This window comes from Dipodomys merriami, unplaced genomic scaffold (genome assembly GCF_024711535.1).
Source record: "Dipodomys merriami isolate MVZ:Mamm:240054 unplaced genomic scaffold, mDipMer1.0.p SCAF_384, whole genome shotgun sequence".
Lineage (NCBI taxonomy): Eukaryota > Metazoa > Chordata > Mammalia > Rodentia > Heteromyidae > Dipodomys > Dipodomys merriami.
The window spans coordinates 82,420-103,861 of NW_027205426.1; the positions used below are offsets into that span (position 1 = coordinate 82,420).

The following is a 21,442-nucleotide window of genomic DNA, read 5'->3' on the forward strand; positions in this document are numbered from 1 at the left end:
TCTGTTTCTCAGTTTGAATGAGCACTTGGATCCAAAGACTCACTCTGGAGGGACCTGAAGGTGGTGCTCTTGTCCTTTTCTAGAGAAGTCATCTGGGCATCTGGTAGGCCTCAGCCTTACTCCAACAAGGGGTCCAAGCATTCTTGGGATCCAAGCATTCATGGTGCACCTGTGCTTTCCCAGACATGGGGAAGCACAGTGGTGACCACCTTCATCCCCAGAGATGCAGGGATGCACAGGAGGGAGGGCCTGAGCCCAGGCCACATGAAACCCTACCTTGAAAATAACCTACATAAAAACATGGCTGGAGACACAGCTTAAGGGGTAGAGTGCCTGGCTAGCGAGCGGGAAACCTTGAATTCTATTCCCGGTCCCCTTTCCCACTCAGGGGACTTGGAGGACTAAGGGCTTCCGCAAACTATGTCTTCACGCTCAGAAGAACTAAACTCATCAAAATGACTTCAGGTCATTCATAAGATCAGTTCAACTTTTGGTTTAATGAAATAGCTGTGTCGTCTGACTTGTCCGTTTATGGGAGTTTGTGGGTGCAGTACTTATTTTTTCCTAGGGTTTGCATCTCTGCGAGATGCTACAATCACAGAGCTGTGAGTCCAGTGTAAGAACATTTCTGCAAAAGGAAGTGCCGTTTCCATCTCAGGAATGTCCAGCACAGAGAAGAGAAAATGTGACTGCTTCCTTCCCCAAGATTCTGTCCAAGCCAAAACACCCACAAAAGCAGGCCCAGGCACCATGTCTCAACGAAGGAGTGGTGACTCCTTCACATGCACCTTGGCCACTGAGCAAGTAAGTTGTTTCTATGAAGAAACAGCTTTTCTTCATGAACACCAAGCCAGCTGTTCCTCCGAGAACTGGCGATACAAGGGGACACACAAACAAACAATGTCAGTGCTATGTAAATGGGTTTTAGAAGCCCTTCCTCCTCTTGTGGCCAGAAGCAGAGTTATCTGCCCAGCCGACCACCCCACATTCACCCGGTCTCTAAGAGTTCAGTAAACCCTATGCTTTACATCCTGTCTTTTCTTGAGTCTCTAGGTAGCCTAGCCACTGGGCTAGCACAGCCAGGCTGTGGACAGACACCAGGTAGGACTGGAAACGGATCACCTGGCAGCTAGCTCCTGACTAGAGGGAGAGGGCATAGCTGTGTGAAGAGGCAACGGATGTTGTGACACAGATGACTTAAATTCTGAGCCGACTACACCCAGAAAGAGAGAAGGCCATCAGACATTGCATGCCGATTACTTTATTGAAATACTGAAGATGCAGTTGTGATCACAGTGTTCCAATTGCAGGACTTCCCGAAGGCTGCCAGTCTCTTATTCGCTGTCTGAAAGAAGCAAAGGAGGAGGTTATGCAGGGCTTTCTAAGGCTTGCGGGTGTCCTGCCATGAGGCAAGACTGCTCTATTCCTCCTATCCCTTCCCCTCGTTCACCTTCATCTTTTTGCTTATTTTTCTTAGGCACCCTGCATAGACTGTGCTCTAAATCGTAGCTTATAAGATTAAAAAAGAGAGAGAATTATTCTTAGGCTTATCTTTTGATTGCTATTGAAAGTGGTCAAGGGGGGCTGGGAAGGTGGCTTAGTGGTAGAGTGCTTGCCTTGCATGCATGAGGCCCTGGGTTCATTCCTCAGCACCACTTAAACAGAAAAAGCTGGAAGTGGTGCTGTGACTCAAATGGTAAGGCACTCGCCTTGAGCTGAAGAGCTGAGGGACAGTGCCCAGGCTCAGAGTGCAGGTCCCACAACCGATAAAAGAAAAAAGGAAAAGGAAAAGAAACAAAGAAAGCAGTCAAGGATATATTTGCAATGAGTGTCACTAATATGCTATGCTAGGAACACTGAAACCGTCATCAACATGATTGTATCTATAGAAATTATTATACAACTTTTCAATGAAAGATTCTATAACTTTATAAGTAATAATGTGATGAAGAAGGGAAACTGCACTGTGACTCAAAGTGATAGAGTGCTGGCCTTGAGCAAAAAGAGCTCAGTGACAGTGCCCAGACTCAGAGTTCAAGAGCCACGACTGACAAAAAAGAAAGAAAATACATTACATTTTTTTTAAATTAGAATTTAAGAAAAAGTTAGAAAGGAAAAAAGAAAACAATGAGAGAGACACTGGACAAATCTCTATATCTTTATGAAAGGATGCAGAAATTTTCTAGATAATTGAATTTTGAAATGAGATACTTCACAGTGTCATCTTTAGGGAAAAAGGAGTAAATATGCTTAATATGCATCTGTTTCCAAGCAAGTGTCTAGAAACTGATCACTGAGTCTTCTAGTGGAGGGCATGGGTGGTATAGACATGAGACTTTCAGATTTAGTTTGCTCGTTCCTTTTCCCTCATTTCATTATTTTTTAGATAACATTTGGGTTAATTTACAAGTAAGTATTTAAAGATCTAGATGACATTAAGGAGCACAGACATGAATTCAGTTAGCAGCTTTGGCTCAGAGCCTGGGTGCAGGTGATGGCAGGATCTCTTCTGCCCACCGGATGGCGGGGTCCCCTCTGCCCACCTCCTGATGGTGGGGTCCCTCTGCCCACCTCCTGATGGTGGGGCTCCCATTGCTCACCTTCTGATGGTGGGGGTCCCTGCTGATTTCCAGGACGGGGAGGGCGATTTTGCTGTTGCTGGCCTCCTTGTTGTGGGGGTCCCTGCTGTGGGCCTCCCTGCTGTGGGGGTCCCTGCTGTGGAGGTCTCTGCTGTGGGCCTCCCTGCTGTGGGGGTCCCTGCTGGGGGCCTCCTTGTTGTGGGGGTCTCTGCTGTGGGCCTCCCTGTTGTGGGCCTCCCTGCTGGGGGCCTCCCTGCTGGGGGCCTCCTTGTTGTGGGGGTCTCTGCTGGGGGCCTCCTTGTTGTGGGGGTCTCTGCTGTGGGCCTCCTTGTTGTGGGGGTCTCTGCTGTGGGCCTCCCTGTTGTGGGGGTCTCTGCTGTGGGCCTCCTTGTTGTGGGGGTCTCTGCTGTGGGCCTCCTTGTTGTGGGGGTCTCTGCTGTGGGCCTCCCTGCTGGGGGCCTCCCTGTTGTGGGGGTCTCTGCTGTGGGGGTCTCTGATGTTGTCCTCCCTGCTGTGGGGGTCTCTGCTGTGGACCATCCTCTTCATCACTGTCAGATGCAGGTCTGGGCGGGCGTCCTCCAGGAGGCGGTCTATGAGGGCCCTGGTGAGGGGGCTTGGCCTCTGTGTTGGATGGCAGAGGGGGCAAGCTCAGTGGCAAGGTCTAGAGGGGGCTGAGCTCAGTGTCTGGGTCTGGGGGAGGGGGTGGGCTCAGTGTCAGGGTCTGGGGGAGGGGGTGGGCTCAGTGTCAGGGTCTGGGGGAGGGGGTGGGCTCAGTGTCAGGGTTTGGGGGAGGGGGTGGGCTCAGTGTCTGGGTCTGGGGGAGGGGGTGGGCTCAGTGTCTGGGTCTGGGGGAGGGGGTGGGCTCAGTGTCAGGGTCTGGGGGAGGGGGTGGGCTCAGTGTCAGGGTTTGGGGGAGGGGGTGGGCTCAGTGTCAGGGTTTGGGGGAGGAGGTGGGCTCAGTGTCTGGGTCTGGGAGAGGGGGTGGGCTCAGTGTCTGGGTCTGGGAGAGGGGGTGGGCTCAGTGTCCGGGTCTGGGGGAGGGGGTGGGTTCAGTGTCCGGGTCTGGGGGAGGGGGTAGGCTCAGTGTCCGGGTCTGGGAGAGGGGGTGGGCTCAGTGGCAGGGTCTGGAGGAGGGGGTGGGCTCAGTGTCAGGGTTTGGGGGAGGGGATGGGCTCAGTGTCTGGGTCTGGGAGAGGGGGTGGGCTCAGTGTCTGGGTCTGGGGGAGGGGGTGGGCTCAGTGGCAGGGTCTGGAGGAGGGGGTGGGCTCAGTGTCAGGGTTTGGGGGAGGAGGTGGGCTCAGTGTCTGGGTCTGGGAGAGGGGGTGGGCTCAGTGGGGGAGGGGGAAGCGAGCAAGACTTCTCACCTCCCTCACCTGTCCCACAGCCCTTGTCCCAGAACGGGCCTCTCAGCCACCCTCCTTTCTTGTGCCCACTGCTGGCCAACAAGAAAGTCACTCATATGCTGATGACGGTCATCACGCAGCGTCTAGGCTCATGGCCCAAGTATCTGTCCTTAACGTTACCCCAAGATGTGGTCTTAGACATTTCCTGAGACAAAAGCAAGGCCCAGTCGAGGGGTTCCCCGCCTCATTCCCTGACAATGAGTCTGCCCGATAGCTTGGCTTGAAGCCTTCCTGAGGAAGAGAAGAAGGTGCAGTGGATTGAGATGAACGGGGCTTTACCTAAGGATAAAGATGAAGAGCCTTCATAGCTGACGTCTGAAAAACAAAGCAAAGGGAAGGGAGAAGTCAAGGTCTGGGGGACCTGGGTGGTGAGCCCCGCAGGACCACCACCAGCAGCGGCTGAAGCCAGGAGCGGCCAAGGGCAGGGCAAGGCGGAGTCTCCACCACCTGCTCAAAACGAAACCTCATCAGAGTTTGCCGTTAGCCTTTGTGAGGTATTCTGGGCACTTCAACAGCACATTTTAGTAGTTCTCTCTTTTATCTCATGAAATCCTTGGCATAGTTAACACGCCTTCTCCAGAGAAGAAAGAAGACATGCTCACTTGGGTACAAAGTTGCATAGAACTAGAACATAGGTTGGATAGAACTGAGGCACTGATGTAGTTCTACCTCACTGTGAAATTCAAATTGATTATCATATTCTGAGGCATGATGAGTTTACCTCCTCTGTATGGAGACATTATTAGCATCCACCATCTACATTTTGTTTTTTGGTCGGTTATGGGGCTTGAACTCTGGGCCTGAGTGCTGTCCCTGTGCTCTTCAGCTCAAGGCTGGCGCTCTACCGCTTGAACCACAGCACCACTTTGGTTTTCTAGTGGTTTATTGGAGATAAGAATCTAATGGACTTTCCTGCCCTGGCTGGCTTTGAACCATGATCCTCAGATCTCAGCCTCCTGAGTAGCTAGGATTACAAGCGTGAGCCACCGGCACCCAGCTCCACCATCTACTTTTGGTAAGGCCTTCACTACCATGTTTTCATATACCAGTCTTTCCATTTTCCTAAGTGGCACCTTCTGTACAGGAAAATCTTTCTATATACACAAGTATTGCCTTCTCATTCTGCTGAGGAATTTCTAGGGGCCCCAACTGTGCCTTCAACAAGTTAAAAGGACTTGATATTAAATAGGAACATAAATAGCCTTACATTTGTCCTAACAATTCTCAACCCATCGTTTTTCTCATTTCCTCCCATCCTCTTACTCTCTGACTAATCTGAAGTCCACACAGCGTCCACCCCACCCAGTATAGCCCTGTACCTTCACTTGATCTCTGAGCGGAGCTCAGGGCCAGCAGGGCCGCAGTGAGCAGGACCAGCAGCATCGTGGAGGAGGCTCTGGACAGGCTCTGGAGTCCATGCTGGGAAGCGGGGCCACTCACTTTATGAGGAGGAGGACAGAACAATGGAGCTCTGAGCTTGCCCAGTGACCTCATGCCTGACATACTAGAATGCTTCGCATCCCTGACCTCTTCTTGGGACGTTGGCTCAGCAGGACAGGATGGGGAGGAAGTGGCCATTGTGTCATTTCCAAATGGTACAACGTGTAAAAAGGGCAGCTGTGCTGAAGAGACGCTGTCTCTGAAATTAGCACAGATGTTAGGAGGTTAATTGTGTGCACTTCATTCCTGTGCTACACTGCACATGGGGCAGGGGCTGGTCCTGTGCACACTCGCATACTAACACCACCAAATTTTCTACCACCAAGAGTAAGTAGACACCACGCACAAGTCCTGTGTCACTCTCCCGGTGGTTAGCTGAATTTTCTGATGCCACCGGAGTTGCCTGCTAACCGCTGTAATGGGTTAAGAAACCACACAAGGACCCCGTAACCGAGGTCTCAGACCTGCATGGTGCAGCACTCACGGGACCTGGCCCTGCTCGGGAAAGCCTGGGTGCTGCTCTTCTCTGTGCCTTTGTGTGCTGACGAAGCATACACTGCCACCTGAAAGGGTGGATAAGCAAGCAGAGGGGTCTGAGCAGACACTTCCCTGGGTGAGCCAACCCCCTGAGCATTTCAGACTTCTTCCGTGCCTTCCCTTGTGTGCGGGGTGCTACATATAAAATTGGGGCATTCTCTCCTCTAGGAAATACTGTGACACACTGGCCCTGAGAACAGGTCAGCCACAGTCATTCACCTCTGCAAGGCCGTGGACGGCCTCTTCCAGGTCTCTTCAGCGTGGTATTCGTGCTGTCTTGTGGACACATTTGGTGCTGCTTTCCCAAATACTGGTCTTCAACACAGAAAACATTCCATATTCTGAAAGGCAACCTCTCTACTCTCCTCATTTGGATTTGTTTATGTTCATCTTCTGGCCGGATCCTCCCGTATTTATCTGTCATCTTTGTGAGAGTTGCTGGTTTCCAGCTCTAGTCCCCTTCCTAGAAAATTCCACCAGCTCAACTCTTCCTCCTTTACCCAACACCACCTCATCTGCTCGAGCCGCCCAGCCTGGCACTGAGATGCCTGAGCATCTTCTAGAAACCAGACAGAACCAGACCCACATGCGTTTCCCTCCAGCCCTCCCAGCGCCCGTCCCCAGTGGGTCTGGAGAGACTCAGCCTGCCGGCAGTGGTGACCCTCATGGATTTCTCTCCTGAAGAGAGTTGTGCAGGCATTGAGCTGTGTCTGTCCCGTGTCCATTCCCTTTGCAATCTTATATCTAGCTTTTTCATTTTGCGGGAGAAAAAAAAATCCCTTTATTGAATCTTTCAAATCCGTTCCTACTTTACTCAGCTTTGTTGTTGGTTTGTGTTGTTGTTTCTTGAGACAGCACCTCACTGTACAGCCCCATCTCAGACTCTTCCCACCGCAGGGATTAAAGCATGAGCTACCACACCCGGTACCATGTTACTCTTTACTAGCTCTGCTTTGCATTTGATTTCAGAGTCTGGTGATGGGGTGTTGTGTTTCCCACATGTTCACACCGGCACCAGCATGGTTCACTCTCTTCATTTCAGACCCCGTGAAGGCCTACGGTTGTTGAGGTTAGCAGAGGACTGGCAGTGATTGAAGCATCTCTTGGGAGGTGGTTTGGCATGTAGGGTCATGTGACTATACTCTGGGGTCATGTGACTGACTCTACCCCCCAGGCCTGGCCCCTTGCCCCCCTGTGGATGGCTGGGCCCTATGCTATGCATGCCCCTTGGGAAGAGCTTCAGAAAACACTGCAGGCAGACTTCCAAACAACAGGCTTATGACCCATAATGTGGCATTGCAGGGTAACCTGGAGGAAGGATGGCAGGGTTCTGAAGAGAGGAAAGATCAGCATTTGGTGATTCCTCCCTGTGATCGTGCACATCTGCAGTTCCTGGTGGATGATGGTCTTTGTCAGAGGCCAAGACTGCAGGCTCAGTCCTAGCAGGTGCCTCAGTTTCTCACCAAGACCATCTCTGGAAGGAGATGTGGAGCCAGGGGCCTGGGATGCTGGCGAGAGCCCTTCCGGTGGGAAAGGGGGCAGAAGAGAAGGAGCGGAGACTGCTTCCACAGGCTCACGTGCACAGGACAGGTGGAGGGCAGCCTGGCCCCAGCCGGGCCGGATCCTGAGGCAGAATGACAAATTAAGCTTTGCGTCCCTCAGCGACAGCCCGATCCCTGACCTTTTCTCATGTCAGAAATGTGTGAAAGAGATTAGTGTGTTATGAAAGAAAAATGTCATGGTGGAGCTCATCCAACAACAAAAACAGTAGGGGAAGAGCCAGTGGGGAAACATGCAGTGGGGCGGCTTCATCCTGACCTCCCAAACACGCTGCCCTCAGAGGTAACCTTATGCTTAGATCCTCGCAGAAGCACCTGACCCCTGCTCCTCCTTTCGGTTTCTGAGTCCAGGGTGGGATCCAGCCCAGGCACGTGTCCTCATACAGGTTTGGAGATGAAAGCCTCTCTGCTGGCCCCAGGATGGCCTCCTCATTGGGCATACAGCACCTGCCCTGTGCACTTGCAGCCCTGCTGTCTCCCCTGTGTCCAGGCACCCTCTTCTTTTAAGGACACAAGGCAGTGCACCCTCTTTATAACCTGACCACTCCCCTCAAGGCCCAATCTCCAGTTTTTGAGGAGTTGGAGCCCAAAGCTTCGACAGAGTTGGTTAAATCAGATGACAACACCCCAAATCATTTTTCAGCTCATTATATTTGTCCTATCTTGTTCAAAAATGCTACCAGTTGAGGCTACTACAATGTATTTCTGAGTATGATCACGTATGGAGTCTCTCCAGGACTTGGCTAATTTCCTGACTAATCAACAAACTTAACTAAATCTGCAAACTTACCTACCTGGCATGGTTATTACCGTATTCTGCATGCTTCCCTACCTGGTGTGTTTATTACTGCAGTCACTTAATGTCATCAAATCTTCAGACACATCTTGAGCTGTAAGGATAACACCAATATTGCAGCCCTTTCCTGCAATGGTGGGAAGCTGGGCGGAGGCTGGTGTAAGGGAGGCCGGTGAGTGGCCAGCAGGGGCTAAGGAGGCGTCACATCCGGGCTTGTGTCTGTGCTACTGCGCTCTACTGCTTTGTTGGTATTCATTTTCTTAAAGATGAGGGAGAATAAGGGCCAGAAAACAAATCAAAGTGAGGAAATGGAAAAGGTAAGACATCTCCTTAGCCTTTACAGGTCAGGCGAAAGGGAAATGTGGGGCTGGGTTTTGAAATTTCTACTGACTTTCAAAAAAATCTCACTTGGTAGAAAGTGCATGCAGTGACCCACACACAGGGTGGGCACGCAATGGCTGTAAAGGCCTTTTTGTCCGGCATTGTGCAGCGCAGTTGGAGCCGGGAAGCTGAGAATCCTGTGCACCATGGTCGCTTGTTTGTAACTTGCTGCGTACTTTCCTCCGTTCCTTTCCCTCAACTCTGTGAAAGTGTCTCCTCAAAAGCACATGGCCCCAGAGCTGGGCATTGGTAGCTCATGTCTGTAATAATCCTAGCTACTCAGGAGGCTGAGATCTGAGGATCATGGTTCAAAGTCAGCCCGGGCAGAAAAGTCCATGAAACTATTACCTCCAGTAAACTACAAGAAAACCAGAAGTGGCACTGTGGCTCAAGTGGTAGAGCACTATCCTGGAGCTGAAGAGCTGAGGGACAGTGCCCAGGCCCAGAGTTCAAGCCCCACGACCCACAAAACACACACACACACACACACACACACACACATACACACACATACACGGCCTTGGAGTTCACAGCCACAATCCTGGCTCCTCAGGAGGCCAAGTCCTGGAAGATCTTGCTTCCAAATCAGCCTAGGCAGAAAAAGCTACAAGACTTCATCTCCAATAAATGAGTAAAATGCCAGACTAGAGGTATGGCTAAAATAGTAAAGCATACCATGAGCAAAAAAGCCAACCAATAGGAAAAACTCTAATTCAAGCCCTAGGACCACCAACAACAATAAGAAACAATCTGTACATTAATATCTCAACCTTGAGTGTGAAGATAGGTGGGCCAGGATCCTCCATACAATAACTGGGTCAGACTATATCATACGTGTGAGGACTGCAGGCCATGGCAGAGATACTGAACCTGCTTTAGCTGGGAAGGCTGGGAACTGCTGCCAGTGCTCTTCCCACCTTGGGAAACAGAATTCGGGCAATGTCTTGGTCAGCTGGGGAATCAGGCAGAAGAGCTGGCCCAGGAGCGGTGCACTAACACTTGGGGCCAGGCCCTCCTTGTGGGCTAAGAAGCAATAGGAAATGCTGCGGTTTAGAAGAAAAGAAATAACTTTTAAAGAATTCTCTAAAAATGCTGGGGGAAATGTCAGGTAGAAGGTGCGAGGCACAGGAGAAAGGAGGCAGGAAAGCGATAATGAATCTGTTCTAGGAGGAGTAAGTTCCAGACTGCTGCTCACAGCATCCTCTGTTCCAAAGGCAAAGCCGAGACTGGGCTGGACACAATTGCAAATCGGAACGTGAATACATGCGATCGAGTGTATAAATCAGTGGTAGTTATTTAAACTATCTCTTAAAGTAAAAGAAGGCCCAACTCAATCTTACAAAGCATTCCAGTAAAAAATAAAAAGCAGGGGGTGGGGGGGGACGGAGTAGGGGGGTGGAGAGAGACATCTTTAGGGACTTGAAATGACGGCTTGTTGGAGACGATGTGTCATGATGCTCTGTTAAAAATCTATGGAGTCCGTGGCCACTGAGTCTCTAGGAACTCAGGGCCAGTGGAACACTACAGGATTCTTGTGCTCTGAAAGACAAGGCTTCTGTGATTAGAGCCAGATCCTTGAACACCTCTGAAAGGTCTTGGTGAGACTGAGCGGCATGAGAGGCAGCATTCACTTACATTGTGTCCAACTGCAGAGTCCTGACCATCACAGCTCAGAGCAGGGCTGGCTGCCACGCTAACAAAATCACAGCTAGATTTCACACAGGTGTGACACCCACACCGGGAGTGAAGGGACAATGGTTGCATAGACACATGTGTGACACACACACCCCCCGTGAGTGAGGGAATTGTGCTTGGATAGACACATGTGTAATGCACATACACCGTGAGTGAGGGAATTGTAATTGGATAGACACATGTGTGACACACATACTGTGAGTGAGCAGATTTGGGATTTGATGCTGGCCAGAGGGGGTGCCGGTCTTCCTTGGTTGACCTGGGACCTGGGGGCACACACATTCACATTTGTTCATACCGCTAGGAAGGTGGCTCAGTGGTAGAGCGCTTGCCTTGCATGCATGAGGCCCTGGGTTCAATTCCTCAGCACCACATAAGAAAAAAAAAAGCCAGAAGTGGCGCTGTGGCTCAAGTGGTAGAGCGCTAGCCTTGAGCTGAAGAGCTGAGGGACAGCGCCCAGGCCCGGAGTGCAGGCCCCACGACCAGACCCCCCCCAAAAAAAAATTTGTTCATGCCCTACCCACCATCTGGCACTTCACAAACGACACATTTGAAGAACGGACTCCTCAGTCTCATCGAGCAGATAATATCCTTCAACCATGTTATTCAAGTCACAGGTTGTACCGCTGATGCATGAGACAATAGCAGCCTTCTCCCCATCCACATTACTGGGATGAACCCCAAGAAACGTCAGGGATGCGAAACATTCTAATATGTCAGGCATGAGGTCACCGGGCAAACTCAGAGCTCCATTGTTCCATCCTCCTCATAAAGCAAGCAGCCCCGAGTCCAGCCCGGCCTCCAGAGCCTGTCCAGAGCCTCCTCCACGATGCTGCTGGTCCTGCTCACGGCGGCCCTGCTGGCCCTGAGCTCCGCTCACAGCTCCAGCAAAGGTAATGGATGACACAGGGCCTACGTGGACCTTGCTTGGGGGTCAGGGGTCTCACCCAGAACAGGAGAGGGGAAGGGACGGAAGGGGATGAGAAGGCAGACTCCACTGCTTTTCTAACAAGTGTAAGACTAGTTATGCCCAGGCTTTAGACTTCATGGAAAATCAGAACTCCATAAAATCTCTACCGGTACACTGACAAGGTATGTTTTGAAACCGGAGGCAGAGCAGCATGCGTTTGCAATACCTGGGAGGAAGGGAGCCCCAACATGAAGACATGCTTGTTCTCAAAGCAGGGGTGGAGGCCCCCCGGCTGGGCGTACTGGGTGGGAGGGCAAGTGAGGGAGACGCACAAGTCTCAAATGGAAAATCTGACCGTCTCTACATGGAGAGGTAGAAATACCAGGGATCCATTTCCCATTTTGCTACCACCCACAATCCTTTCAAATTTGCTACAGGTAGAACTGCTGACACTGTATACAACTGTCTTTCTCCCCTCTTGAGAAAGAGTGTGGATATGAGCGATGATTTAATAAAGAAAAGGCAAAACTGCACCACACCGCTTTGCAAGAAGGACAGTAAATACTAACAAATACTAGCAGTGAGCATTCGCACATGTTTTGAGCAAGTAGTTGAGACTCAATCACCACCTGCTACTCCTTTACATCACCCTCCCTTTCCAACAACACGTCAGATGGACGTGATGATGGACAAGGTTCCATGCAGGTTGCTGACACAGTACCACATGACTGGGACAGGTTGTGGGCAGAGTACCCTTTCCCTGAATAACACTCATGAGGTGTGGTAGGTTGAGGATTTAACGTACTTCTTCCTGCACTTTATTTCCTAGAAGACAGCCATGAAGATGCTTACCCCTCCTCCTTCTTTCACTCCTCCTCCTCGTCCTCCTCCTCCTTCTCCTCTTCCTCATCATCATCAGGTAAAAAGTCTAATCCTCTTTCTATTCCTCAGGAATTTTTCAGTTCTTCGAAATCATATGTCTAGATGATTAGTAGTTAATGAGTGTTAGTTCTTCCTAGAACACAGGCAGACCTTCCACAGCCTTGGTCTGGGAACCAGGCCCAGGGACCCCAACTTGAAGGGCAGTGAGGCTGGCCTTCCGTGAGAGCAGAGATGATGTGCAAAGCCAGTGTGTATTGATTTTGGCCTTAAAAATCGTTCCAGCGACTTCTTTTGTCCCTATTGTTTCTTTCTAGAATCATACGGTTTCATGGTGAGATGTGCAGACATATGTGTACATGTCCCTTTTCTCTGGAATTCATCATAGGCCTTTGCCACCGTAACCAGAGAATCTGTGTGCACCGTGTTCTTGTTCTTCTCACTTTCCGTGTTTCTGTATGGGGTCACAGTCCTGAGAAACCTGTCCTAGTTTCTGTGCAAGGCTCCCGTGGTGACAGGTGGACCCGCAGGCAGTGAGGTCTCACTGGACTCTGAAGTACAAATGGCAGCACACTGGACTTCATTGTGCTTCCCTTCTGTCTTTGGAGAAGACAGCCCAACTCCTGCTGTGTCTGATTAAACCCTTGTTGGGCATTCTGGGAATTGCACAGTATCTAAGGCTTGCTTTATGACAAGTGTAAGGAAGAAGTTGCCTCAGAAGCCTAGATGGGAGTGTCCATATTGCCCACAGTGAGACGGGGAAGCTCTTCACCATGCGGCAGGGGTGAACCAGGCCAGCAGTGAGCAGGGGCTGTCTTGGCCTCCCTCCACCACCATAACTTATTCTGTGCCCATACAGCGATTGAAGACTCAAGTCAGGACCTAGAGCATCATCCTCAGAGACCACCTCACCACGGAGGACACCCACCGAGACCTCCTGCTAGTGCCCGCCCCCCTCAACATCCGAGACCACCTCAGGGGGCCAATCAGACACAGCCCCGCCCCCCTCAACATCCGAGACCACCTCAGGGAACCAATCAGACACAGCCCCGCCCCCCTCACCAGCCAAGACCACCTCAGGAAACCAATCAGACACAGCCCCGCCCCCCTCACCAGCCGAGACCACCTCAGGGAACCAATCAGACACAGCCCCGCCCCCCTCACCAGCCAAGACCACCTCAGGGAGCCAATCAGACACAGCCCCGCCCCCCTCACCAGCCGAGACCACCTCAGGAAACCAATCAGACACAGCCCCGCCCCCCTCACCAGCCGAGACCACCTCAGGAAGCCAATCAGACACAGCCCCGCCCCCCTCACCAGCCGAGACCACCTCAGGGAGCCAATCAGACACAGCCCCGCCCCCCTCACCAGCCGAGACCACCTCAGGGAGCCAATCAGACACAGCTCCGCCCCCCTCACCAGCCAAGACCACCTCAGGGAGCCAATCAGACACAGCCCCGCCCCCCTCACCAGCCGAGACCACCTCAGGAAACCAATCAGACACAGCCCCGCCCCCCTCACCAGCCGAGACCACCTCAGGAAACCAATCAGACACAGCCCCGCTCCCCTCACCAGCCGAGACCACCTCAGGGAGCCAATCAGACACAGCCCCGCCCCCCTCACCAGCCGAGACCACCTCAGGGAGCCAATCAGACACAGCCCCGCCCCCCTCACCAGCCGAGACCACCTCAGGGAGCCAATCAGACACAGCCCCGCCCCCCTCACCAGCCAAGACCACCTCAGGGAGCCAATCAGACACAGCCCCGCCCCCCTCACCAGCCGAGACCACCTCAAGAAACCAATCAGACACAGCCCCGCCCCCCTCACCAGCCGAGACCACCTCAGGGAGCCAATCAGACACAGCCCCGCCCCCCTCACCAGCCGAGACCACCTCAGGGAGCCAATCAGACACAGCCCCGCCCCCCTCACCAGCCGAGACCACCTCAGGGAGCCAATCAGACACAGCCCCGCCCCCCTCACCAGCCGAGACCACCTCAGGGAGCCAATCAGACACAGCCCCGCCCCCCTCACCAGCCGAGACCACCTCAGGGAGCTAATCAGACACAGCCCCGCCCCCCTCACCAGCCGAGACCACCTCAGGAAACCAATCAGACACAGCCCCGCCCCCCTCACCAGCCGAGACCACCTCAGGGAGCCAATCAGACACAGCCCCGCCCCCCTCACCAGCCGAGACCACCTCAGGGAGCCAATCAGACACAGCCTAGACCACCACAGGGGGCCAATCAGACACAGCCTAGACCACCACAGGGGGCCAATCAGACGCAGCCCCGCCCCCCTCACCAGCCGAGACCACCTCAGGGGGCCAATCCGACATGGCCCCGCCCCCCTCACCAGCCGAGACCACCTCAGGGGGCCAATCCGACATGGCCCCGCCCCCCTCACCAGCAGAGACCATCTCAGGGGGCCAATCCGACATGGCCCCGCCCCCCTCACCAGCAGAGACCACCTCAGGGGGCCAATCCGACATGGCCCCGCCCCCCTCACCAGCAGAGACCTCCTCAGGGGGCCAATCCGACATGGCCCTTCCCTGGTCACCCTGAAAGACCACCACAGGGAGCCAATCCGACATGGCCCTGATCCCCGACCCCTGGTCACTAAAGGGGACCTGGCAGTAGAAGGACATCACACATGGCCTTTCCAGATAAATCCTGGCGACCCCAGGGGTCACCACCTCATGCTGCGAATCTGAGCTCAGTGCCAGCAGGGCTGTCCCTGGCTCTCTAAAGGCTTCTCAGTGCCAACCTGCATTAAAGTCTGGTGTGTCCAAAAATAACCTGGTATCCTCTGTCATGGAAGCCATGTGTAAATGTGTTTGTTCTAAACTTCTGGTATAGATAATGAGGCTCTATGGAGTCTCTTCAGGGTGAGTCTGTTGAGAGGAGCATGGCCCACCCTGTCCTCTCCACCCCCCACCATGTTCTCCCTCTCAGGGTCCCCCCTGTCCTCTGTGCCACCCCCCCACCACCATGTCCCCCCCCTTTCCCAGGCCCACCCTGTCCTCTCCACCCCCCCCCATGTGACCTGGGTTGGTAGTGGGTCTTCTGTCTCCTAGCTCAGCCTCAATGACTTCCCCTCATTTTCACCAGACCATTCTACTCCATGCTCACCCCTCCACTGCTCTCATCCCAGAACCCCTGCTAAATAACATTCAGGTCTGCGCTTCTAAGTGCTTTCTATGTTTTTAAGTGCTTGTCTTCAAGTTATCCACGCTTGATCTAACAATCTAGCTGATGAGTGTGGTACAGAGGGACATCTGAGAGCCGCAGCATGTACTTCAGTTCGAAGCCTGAGCAGAAAGTCTGCAGTACTCTTAGGTTAACACACAAGGTGGCAGACTGCAGGTATAATAGAGCACCAGCAGGAGTGAAAACGCCAAACAGAAGAGCAAGGCCCCAAGTTCAAGCCCCAGCAAACACACATGAAAGGCATTTAAAATCTATGTGTGTCTTAGAGTACTGGAAGTCTGGGCACTAATGGAGTCTGTCATCTGGCCTGTGCATGGACAGGATGTGTGTGTGTGTGTGTGTGTGTGTGTGTGTGTGTGTGTGGAGTCCCTGGAGTGGATGGGGGGAGAGGAGGGAGCCCATGGGGTGAGACTCTGGACCCCACACAGAAAGAGAGACAGCAGCCAGGATTTGCATGCTCATTGTTTTATTGGTACAGCTGAGAACACAGGGCTCCAGCAATACAACTTTTGAAGGCCGTTATCTCCGCATTCGCTTTCTGAAACAAAGAAAGGATGTGATCAGGAAGATTTGGCACGCAGGTCCACAATGGTCAGCAGTGTGGCCGCAGGTTGCTGACATGGCAAGAAATAGCCTACCTCCTTTCCCTCTTTTCTACACCTTCCCCAATTTCTTCAGTATTTCTATTTGTTTCTTCTTGGTACGCACCCAGTACAAAATTTACCCTTAAGTTCTTGCTTATAATATGTTGGAAATATTTTTCCCACATTGTTTATCTTTTATTTGCCTTTGAAAGTTTTTAGGTATATATTTGGAAAGATGGTGGCTGAAATGTATCTTATAAAAAAGAAATATCAACACCAGACTGAATGTCTGTTAAAGTATGCTCATATAAAATGAGTCTGAAAAACAAAAACTCATGGCAGAGCCATACAATGGAATAGCATGCAATTATAAAACACAAGCCAGACAAAACAAAACCTACAAAAACAGAAGAATAAAAACAAGAACAAGGCCAGGCCCTGGTGGCTCACACCTGTAATCCCAGCTACTCAGGAGGCTGAGATCTGAGGAACACAGTTCAAAGCCAGCCCAGGCAGGAAAGTCTGTGAGACTCTTACCTCCAATAAAATACTAGAAAACCACTAGAAGTGGCGCTGTGGCTCAGGTGGTTGAACACTAGCCTTGGGCTGAAGAGCTCAGGGACAGAGACCAGGCTCTGAGTTCAAGCCCCACGACTGACCAAAAAAAAAGAAAAAGAAAAAGAAAAAAAGAAACAAGAGCAAGCATGTTCAGAAGAAATGTATATACATCTTTGAACTATGTGTTATTTCAGACAAGAATAACACAGAATTTTTTTCTTTTCCTTCTTTTCTTCAAAGAAGAATGCTTGAACGTAGTGCCTCACACACTTACTTGGCTTTCTCGCTCACAGATTGTAACTCTACCATTTGAGCCACGCCTCCAGTGTTTTCTGGTTATTTTGGAAACAGAATTCTCAGACTTTCCCAAATGGGCTGGCTTTAAACTGAGATCCTTCTGGTCATAACCTCCTGAGGTGCTGGGATTACTGGCACCCATGCCCAACTTTCAGCTTTTTTGAATAAAAAGCCTGATATGAGTCAAGAAAAAAGTGAACTCATCAATGTAATACATAGATACTTCTAAGCGTTTATCCAGCAAAATTAATGGTAGGTGTTTCCTGGGAAGGAGTAGAGAAGGAAAATAATTTATGCTTTTAAAATGTAGCCTTGTCTCTTTCTACCTGGAACAAGTACAAGTTTAAAAGTATTGTGGTGAAGGGGAGGGAGGGGGAGGACTATACAGTGATTAGCAACATTGTAGTAATCCATCAGGAACACTAGAACTCAGACACTGGCTTCTACAAGGCAGGACAGAGCAGCACTGCCGGATGGACAGCAGGTAGGGACACCCAGCAATGGACGCTGAGCCAGCAAGCAGAAGGCCCAAGGGAAAGCTGTGTTCTTCACAACACAGCACAGTACAGAGGATCATGGAACAAAAGGAAGCAGAACGATCCTGGAGATGCTGAATGAGAGGAGCTCAATATGAAAAACGACACGGGATGGAAGACTATCATTTCAACATGTGTAAAGTCGATTCATACGGACACTGTTTGCAAAAGAGTAGGAGTTAGACGTTTTGGCGGAGAATACATGTAATGCATACCTTACCATGGATGACGGATTACGGACGTGGTCGGCCTCCTGGGGACTGCTGTTGGTTCCTGGGACCACCAGGGCCACCCTGTCGCCGCTGCTGCCCCCTCTGCCGCTGCTGCTGTCCCCACTGCCGCTGCTGCTTTCCCCGCCCCTTGCCTCCTTGCTGGGGCCCTGGGCTCCCAGGACGCTGGCCTTCCTGTTGGGGTCCTTGCTGGTTCCCAGCAGGAGGGCGAGAATTCTTGCGTTGCTTGCCTCCTCTTTGTGGAGATCCCTGCTGAAGCACATCCTCCTGGTTCTCCTCTCCAGCTGATCCTGGAGAGGATTCTCCGGAAAGGGGTGCCTCCTCAGGGCCCGCGTCTAGGTTCTCCGATTCTGTGTGGGCACAGCAGGCATGGAGACTGTCTTCTCTTTTCACCCCCATGACCTTCTCACCTGGCCTCCCTCCCCCTCCCCCCAGAACCCGCCTCTCCAGTGCCAGCCTTCCTCGTGAACTCTGGCTGCTCCTCCATTCCCTCACTACGTGGGAATCGCTCACCCTTACCATCTGGGAAAAGCATTTAAGGTCTTGGTTAAAGAATTTTCAGATGCGGTCTCCCCTGGAAGCCAAACCCCTACGATCAGTGCTACAGGAGTTTCATGTGACTTCCACTCCCAGACATGGCCGTGATGCACCTACTTCTCCTTCGTCTGCCAGAATGCCCTAGAGCAGCAAGGCCGCGCCGCCGCCTGCCCTGCTGCCTTTAACAGCCTGCTGTGTTCACAGCGGAGCCTCCTCTGTGGCATCATCCCTCACAGTGCACAGTGGGATTCCACAAAGGTCACACACCCGGCCATGCACCTGGCCAAAATCGCTGATGAAATCGCAGGACACAGCTCAGAGTCAGAGCACGCACCTATCCTTCATGGCCCGCACGCCGAAACACAAAAACAGTCCATGTGAGTGCCAGTCATAGGTGAGAAAGTCTAAGTCCTTGCTGCGGAGTGTGGACCAGCCAGTGTTCCCACGGTTGCCTCCCTCCTTGTCTGCACTCCACTTCCCTTGATCCTGAGCCCCTAATCCTCAAGCACGATCAGACCCCATTTCCCACTCCTCCGTGCACCCTGAGTACAGGCAGCACCCGTTTCCTGTACCTTCATCATAGCTCTGAGCGGAGCTGAGGGCCAGCAGGGCCGCGGTGAGCAGGACCACCAGCATCGTGGAGGAGGCTCTGGACAGGCTCTGGAGTCCGTGCTGGGAAGCGAGGCCACTGGCTTTATGAAGAGAACAGAACAATGGAGCTCTGAGATCACCCGATGCCCTCCCGCCGGACAGAGTGGGGCTCACGTCCATCATTTCTTTGTGGGATTAGCCCGGCAGGATGAGGGTGTGGAGGAGGCGGCCTGTGGTGTCATTCCTAAAGGACAAGAGATGACACTTTGGCAAATCTTGAAAGAAGAGTCTTTCGTGCAGTTATTCCACACACTGAGATCTTAACCTCATCGTTTGAATCTCATGCTGACGGAAGCCATCGTGTACCTCCATGGTTAGTGAGTGAGGTTCGTTAGTGTGTACACGTGTGTGTTCATGTACACCCCCTGCCCCCGTTCTTCAGCCAAAGACGAAGACAGTTCACACTCATGGCTTCCACTGCAGCCCCAACTCCGCCCTCTCCAGTGTATGTCCCCCTGTGTCTTAGTCAACTGAGTCAGGCCATTTCTGAGTAGAGGCCATTTCTGCTCAGCTCTGTGGTGGGTTAGGAAACATGGCGTGGAATCCCCAGCCCAGACTGACCAGGATCTGATCTGTTTCTGTTTATCCCCAGCCCAGACTGACCGAGATCTGATCTGTTTCTGTTTGTAGAAGCCTCGGGCTATAGATATGCAGATCCTAAAACATTCATCCCATGAGGGCCCTGTGAACTATGAAGCTCAACCCACCACGGAACTCAGAATGGGGTTTCCATGCCATGATAACACAAATGCACAATTTCCTGACAGGCCTGGCTGTGGCCTCAGTTGTCTCCTGAGAACCTTCTTTTTTTTTTTTTATTCCAGCATGTTCTATAACATTAGGCTGGAGATTTTCATCTTCTAAACCATCCTATGTTCTCTTCTTCGCCATCTTGTTCCATGTTTCCTTGTGATACCAGAAACAAGTTGCTGTGTTTCCAAGTCTTGTTGGGCTGGTGGGGTGCTTGTCCTGGGCTCACCTTCTGCCTTTTTCTGCTGCATGGGTAGCTGCCTGTTTGCCCTTTCCACAGAAGGTCCAGATGCCTTGGCATAGACATCTGCCTCTCTTCAGTTCTCTCAAGGCTCAGGTTCTGCGTGGCCATTGGGTGTTATGGAGTTGGGCTAATTCAAGTATGTCTTGGTTGGAGGGAAGGCAAGGATGGTCACATGGCTGGCAGTCTGGCTCCTGCCCAGTGCGCACTGGTGGTTCTGCACTCTCCCATTCGAGTTTCTCGCTCCCTTTCTCAAGAGGTGCAGAGAAAACCACAGCAGGGCCTGGTGACAGTGGTGTTTGTCGCAGACAAGTTGGCTTGCAGTTCGGTCAGGACGGTGACGTCTTCCTAGCATAACTGTGATTTGAAGAGGGGGTGTTAAACACTGGCGACTCTCTCCTGCTTCTAGGAAAAGCAGATCTGCTTTAGCTGGGCTTTTGGACTCCATGCCCCTATCTACTGTTACGAAGGCTCTGAAGGCCTTCTGTGGGAAGGGACAGTGACAGGAATGGCCCTGACCTTCTGGCAGGAAGGGAAAGTCAGAGGGCATGGACAGAGGGGAAGGCCAGGCCCACCGGCCAGCACTGTGTGGCAGAGGCAGAAGCAGCAGCTCAGACTGGAGCCAGCTTCGACCTTATTGTGGTGGATACAGGAACAGAGCAGCGGATTCTGTCATTTATTACCCAGTGCTGGATTTTCCTCTGACCTTCTCCAATGTCAGCCATGCAGCAAGGAGATTCATTTATCACAAAAGAAAAATATCGCCTCTGAACTCATCTGAAACATCCCAAGCCTGCAGCCCTACAGAAAGACAGGGGAGAAGACTGGCCATGAGTTTCAGTGAGCTTGAAATCGTTCGAGAACTGAAGCCAGGAAGGTCAGCTGGGCAGCCATTTGTCCCCACGTACGGCTTATCATGCCATCAATAGGACTTTTTATTTCTATACCCTAAAGTCTGCTGTCTCTCATATTACCGCAGGAGAGATGCCAACCAAAAAGAAATCCGCAGATTGAGTGACAAGCATAAAACATGATCTCACACAGGCTTGGAGCCCGGGAGCCGGCACCCATATGGCAGGAGTTTGGAATCCCCCTACTCCTCTCCCTGTCCCCTGCCTCTGCCCCCCGTGGATGTCCCTGGTCTGCCCACCCCGGGGGCTCCTGTATGCACCCTGGGTCTGTCCCTGTGTTCACATGAAGGCATGTACTCAGGCATCCACTCCACTGTGCTGGGATTACAGGTGAACCCCACCACCGCCACACAGGGGAGAAAGGGAATTTCATATGTGTCGTTAAACTAAGTAAGATTTTAATGATTTACTTATCAGTGGCTATTTAAATGATGGTTCTTAACAGCAAAATGGCATTGTACAAAAGTAGAAACTGGGTAAAATAGCAATTTCCTTGGAATATTAGTCTTAAATTGCAATTGTTTTTGGCTCATTCAGCTAAATTGCTCAAGAAACAATGGTGCTGTGCCACATGTTCTCCTTGGCTAAAGCCCTTGTCATGTAAGAAAAGGGCATTTGCCAGGTGCCGGTGGGTCACATCTGTAATCCTAGCTACTCAGGAGGCTAAGGTCTGAGGATCGCGGTTTAAAGCCAGCCTGGGCAGGAAAGTTTGTGAGACTTTATCTCCAATGAACCACCAGAAAACCAGAAGTGGTGCTGTGG

The 21,442-nt window shown here is 51.8% G+C and overlaps 2 protein-coding genes across 2 annotated transcripts; one reads left to right on the top strand and one right to left on the bottom strand.

The window, feature by feature from the left end:
* Positions 1-1,245: 1,245 nt before the first annotated feature.
* Positions 1,246-5,471, bottom strand: LOC138805091 (proline-rich proteoglycan 2-like). The gene is made up of 4 exons (XM_069989674.1): positions 5,302-5,471; positions 4,262-4,297; positions 2,601-3,200; positions 1,246-1,345 (listed from the first exon to the last, which is right to left on the bottom strand). The coding sequence occupies exons 1-4, from the start codon at positions 5,363-5,365 to the stop codon at positions 1,335-1,337; spliced, it is 711 nt and encodes a 236-aa protein (XP_069845775.1). The 5' UTR covers positions 5,366-5,471; the 3' UTR covers positions 1,246-1,334.
* Positions 5,472-11,219: 5,748 nt separating this feature from the next.
* On the top strand, positions 11,220-14,330 carry LOC138805085 (uncharacterized). The gene is made up of 4 exons (XM_069989669.1): positions 11,220-11,283; positions 12,130-12,219; positions 12,497-12,513; positions 13,124-14,330. Exons 1-4 carry the CDS (start codon positions 11,220-11,222, stop codon positions 14,234-14,236), a joined length of 1,284 nt encoding a protein of 427 aa, XP_069845770.1. The 3' UTR covers positions 14,237-14,330.
* The last annotated feature ends 7,112 nt before the right edge of the window (positions 14,331-21,442 follow it).

Bases quoted from the DNA above. Each gene is read 5' to 3' on its own strand.
- LOC138805091 (XM_069989674.1), bottom strand. From the start codon at position 5,365: ATGCTGCTGGTCCTGCTCACTGCGGCCCTGCTGGCCCTGAGCTCCGCT. The intron at 4,298-5,301 runs GTACAGGGCTAT...TTTGTTTTTCAG, and splicing joins CGCTCAGAGATCAAGTGAAG to ACGTCAGCTATGAAGGCTCT. The intron at 3,201-4,261 runs GTAAAGCCCCGT...CATCCAACACAG, and splicing joins CTCTTCATCTTTATCCTTAG to AGGCCAAGCCCCCTCACCAG.
- LOC138805085 (XM_069989669.1), top strand. From the start codon at position 11,220: ATGCTGCTGGTCCTGCTCACGGCGGCCCTGCTGGCCCTGAGCTCCGCT. The intron at 11,284-12,129 runs GTAATGGATGAC...TTTATTTCCTAG, and splicing joins CGCTCACAGCTCCAGCAAAG to AAGACAGCCATGAAGATGCT.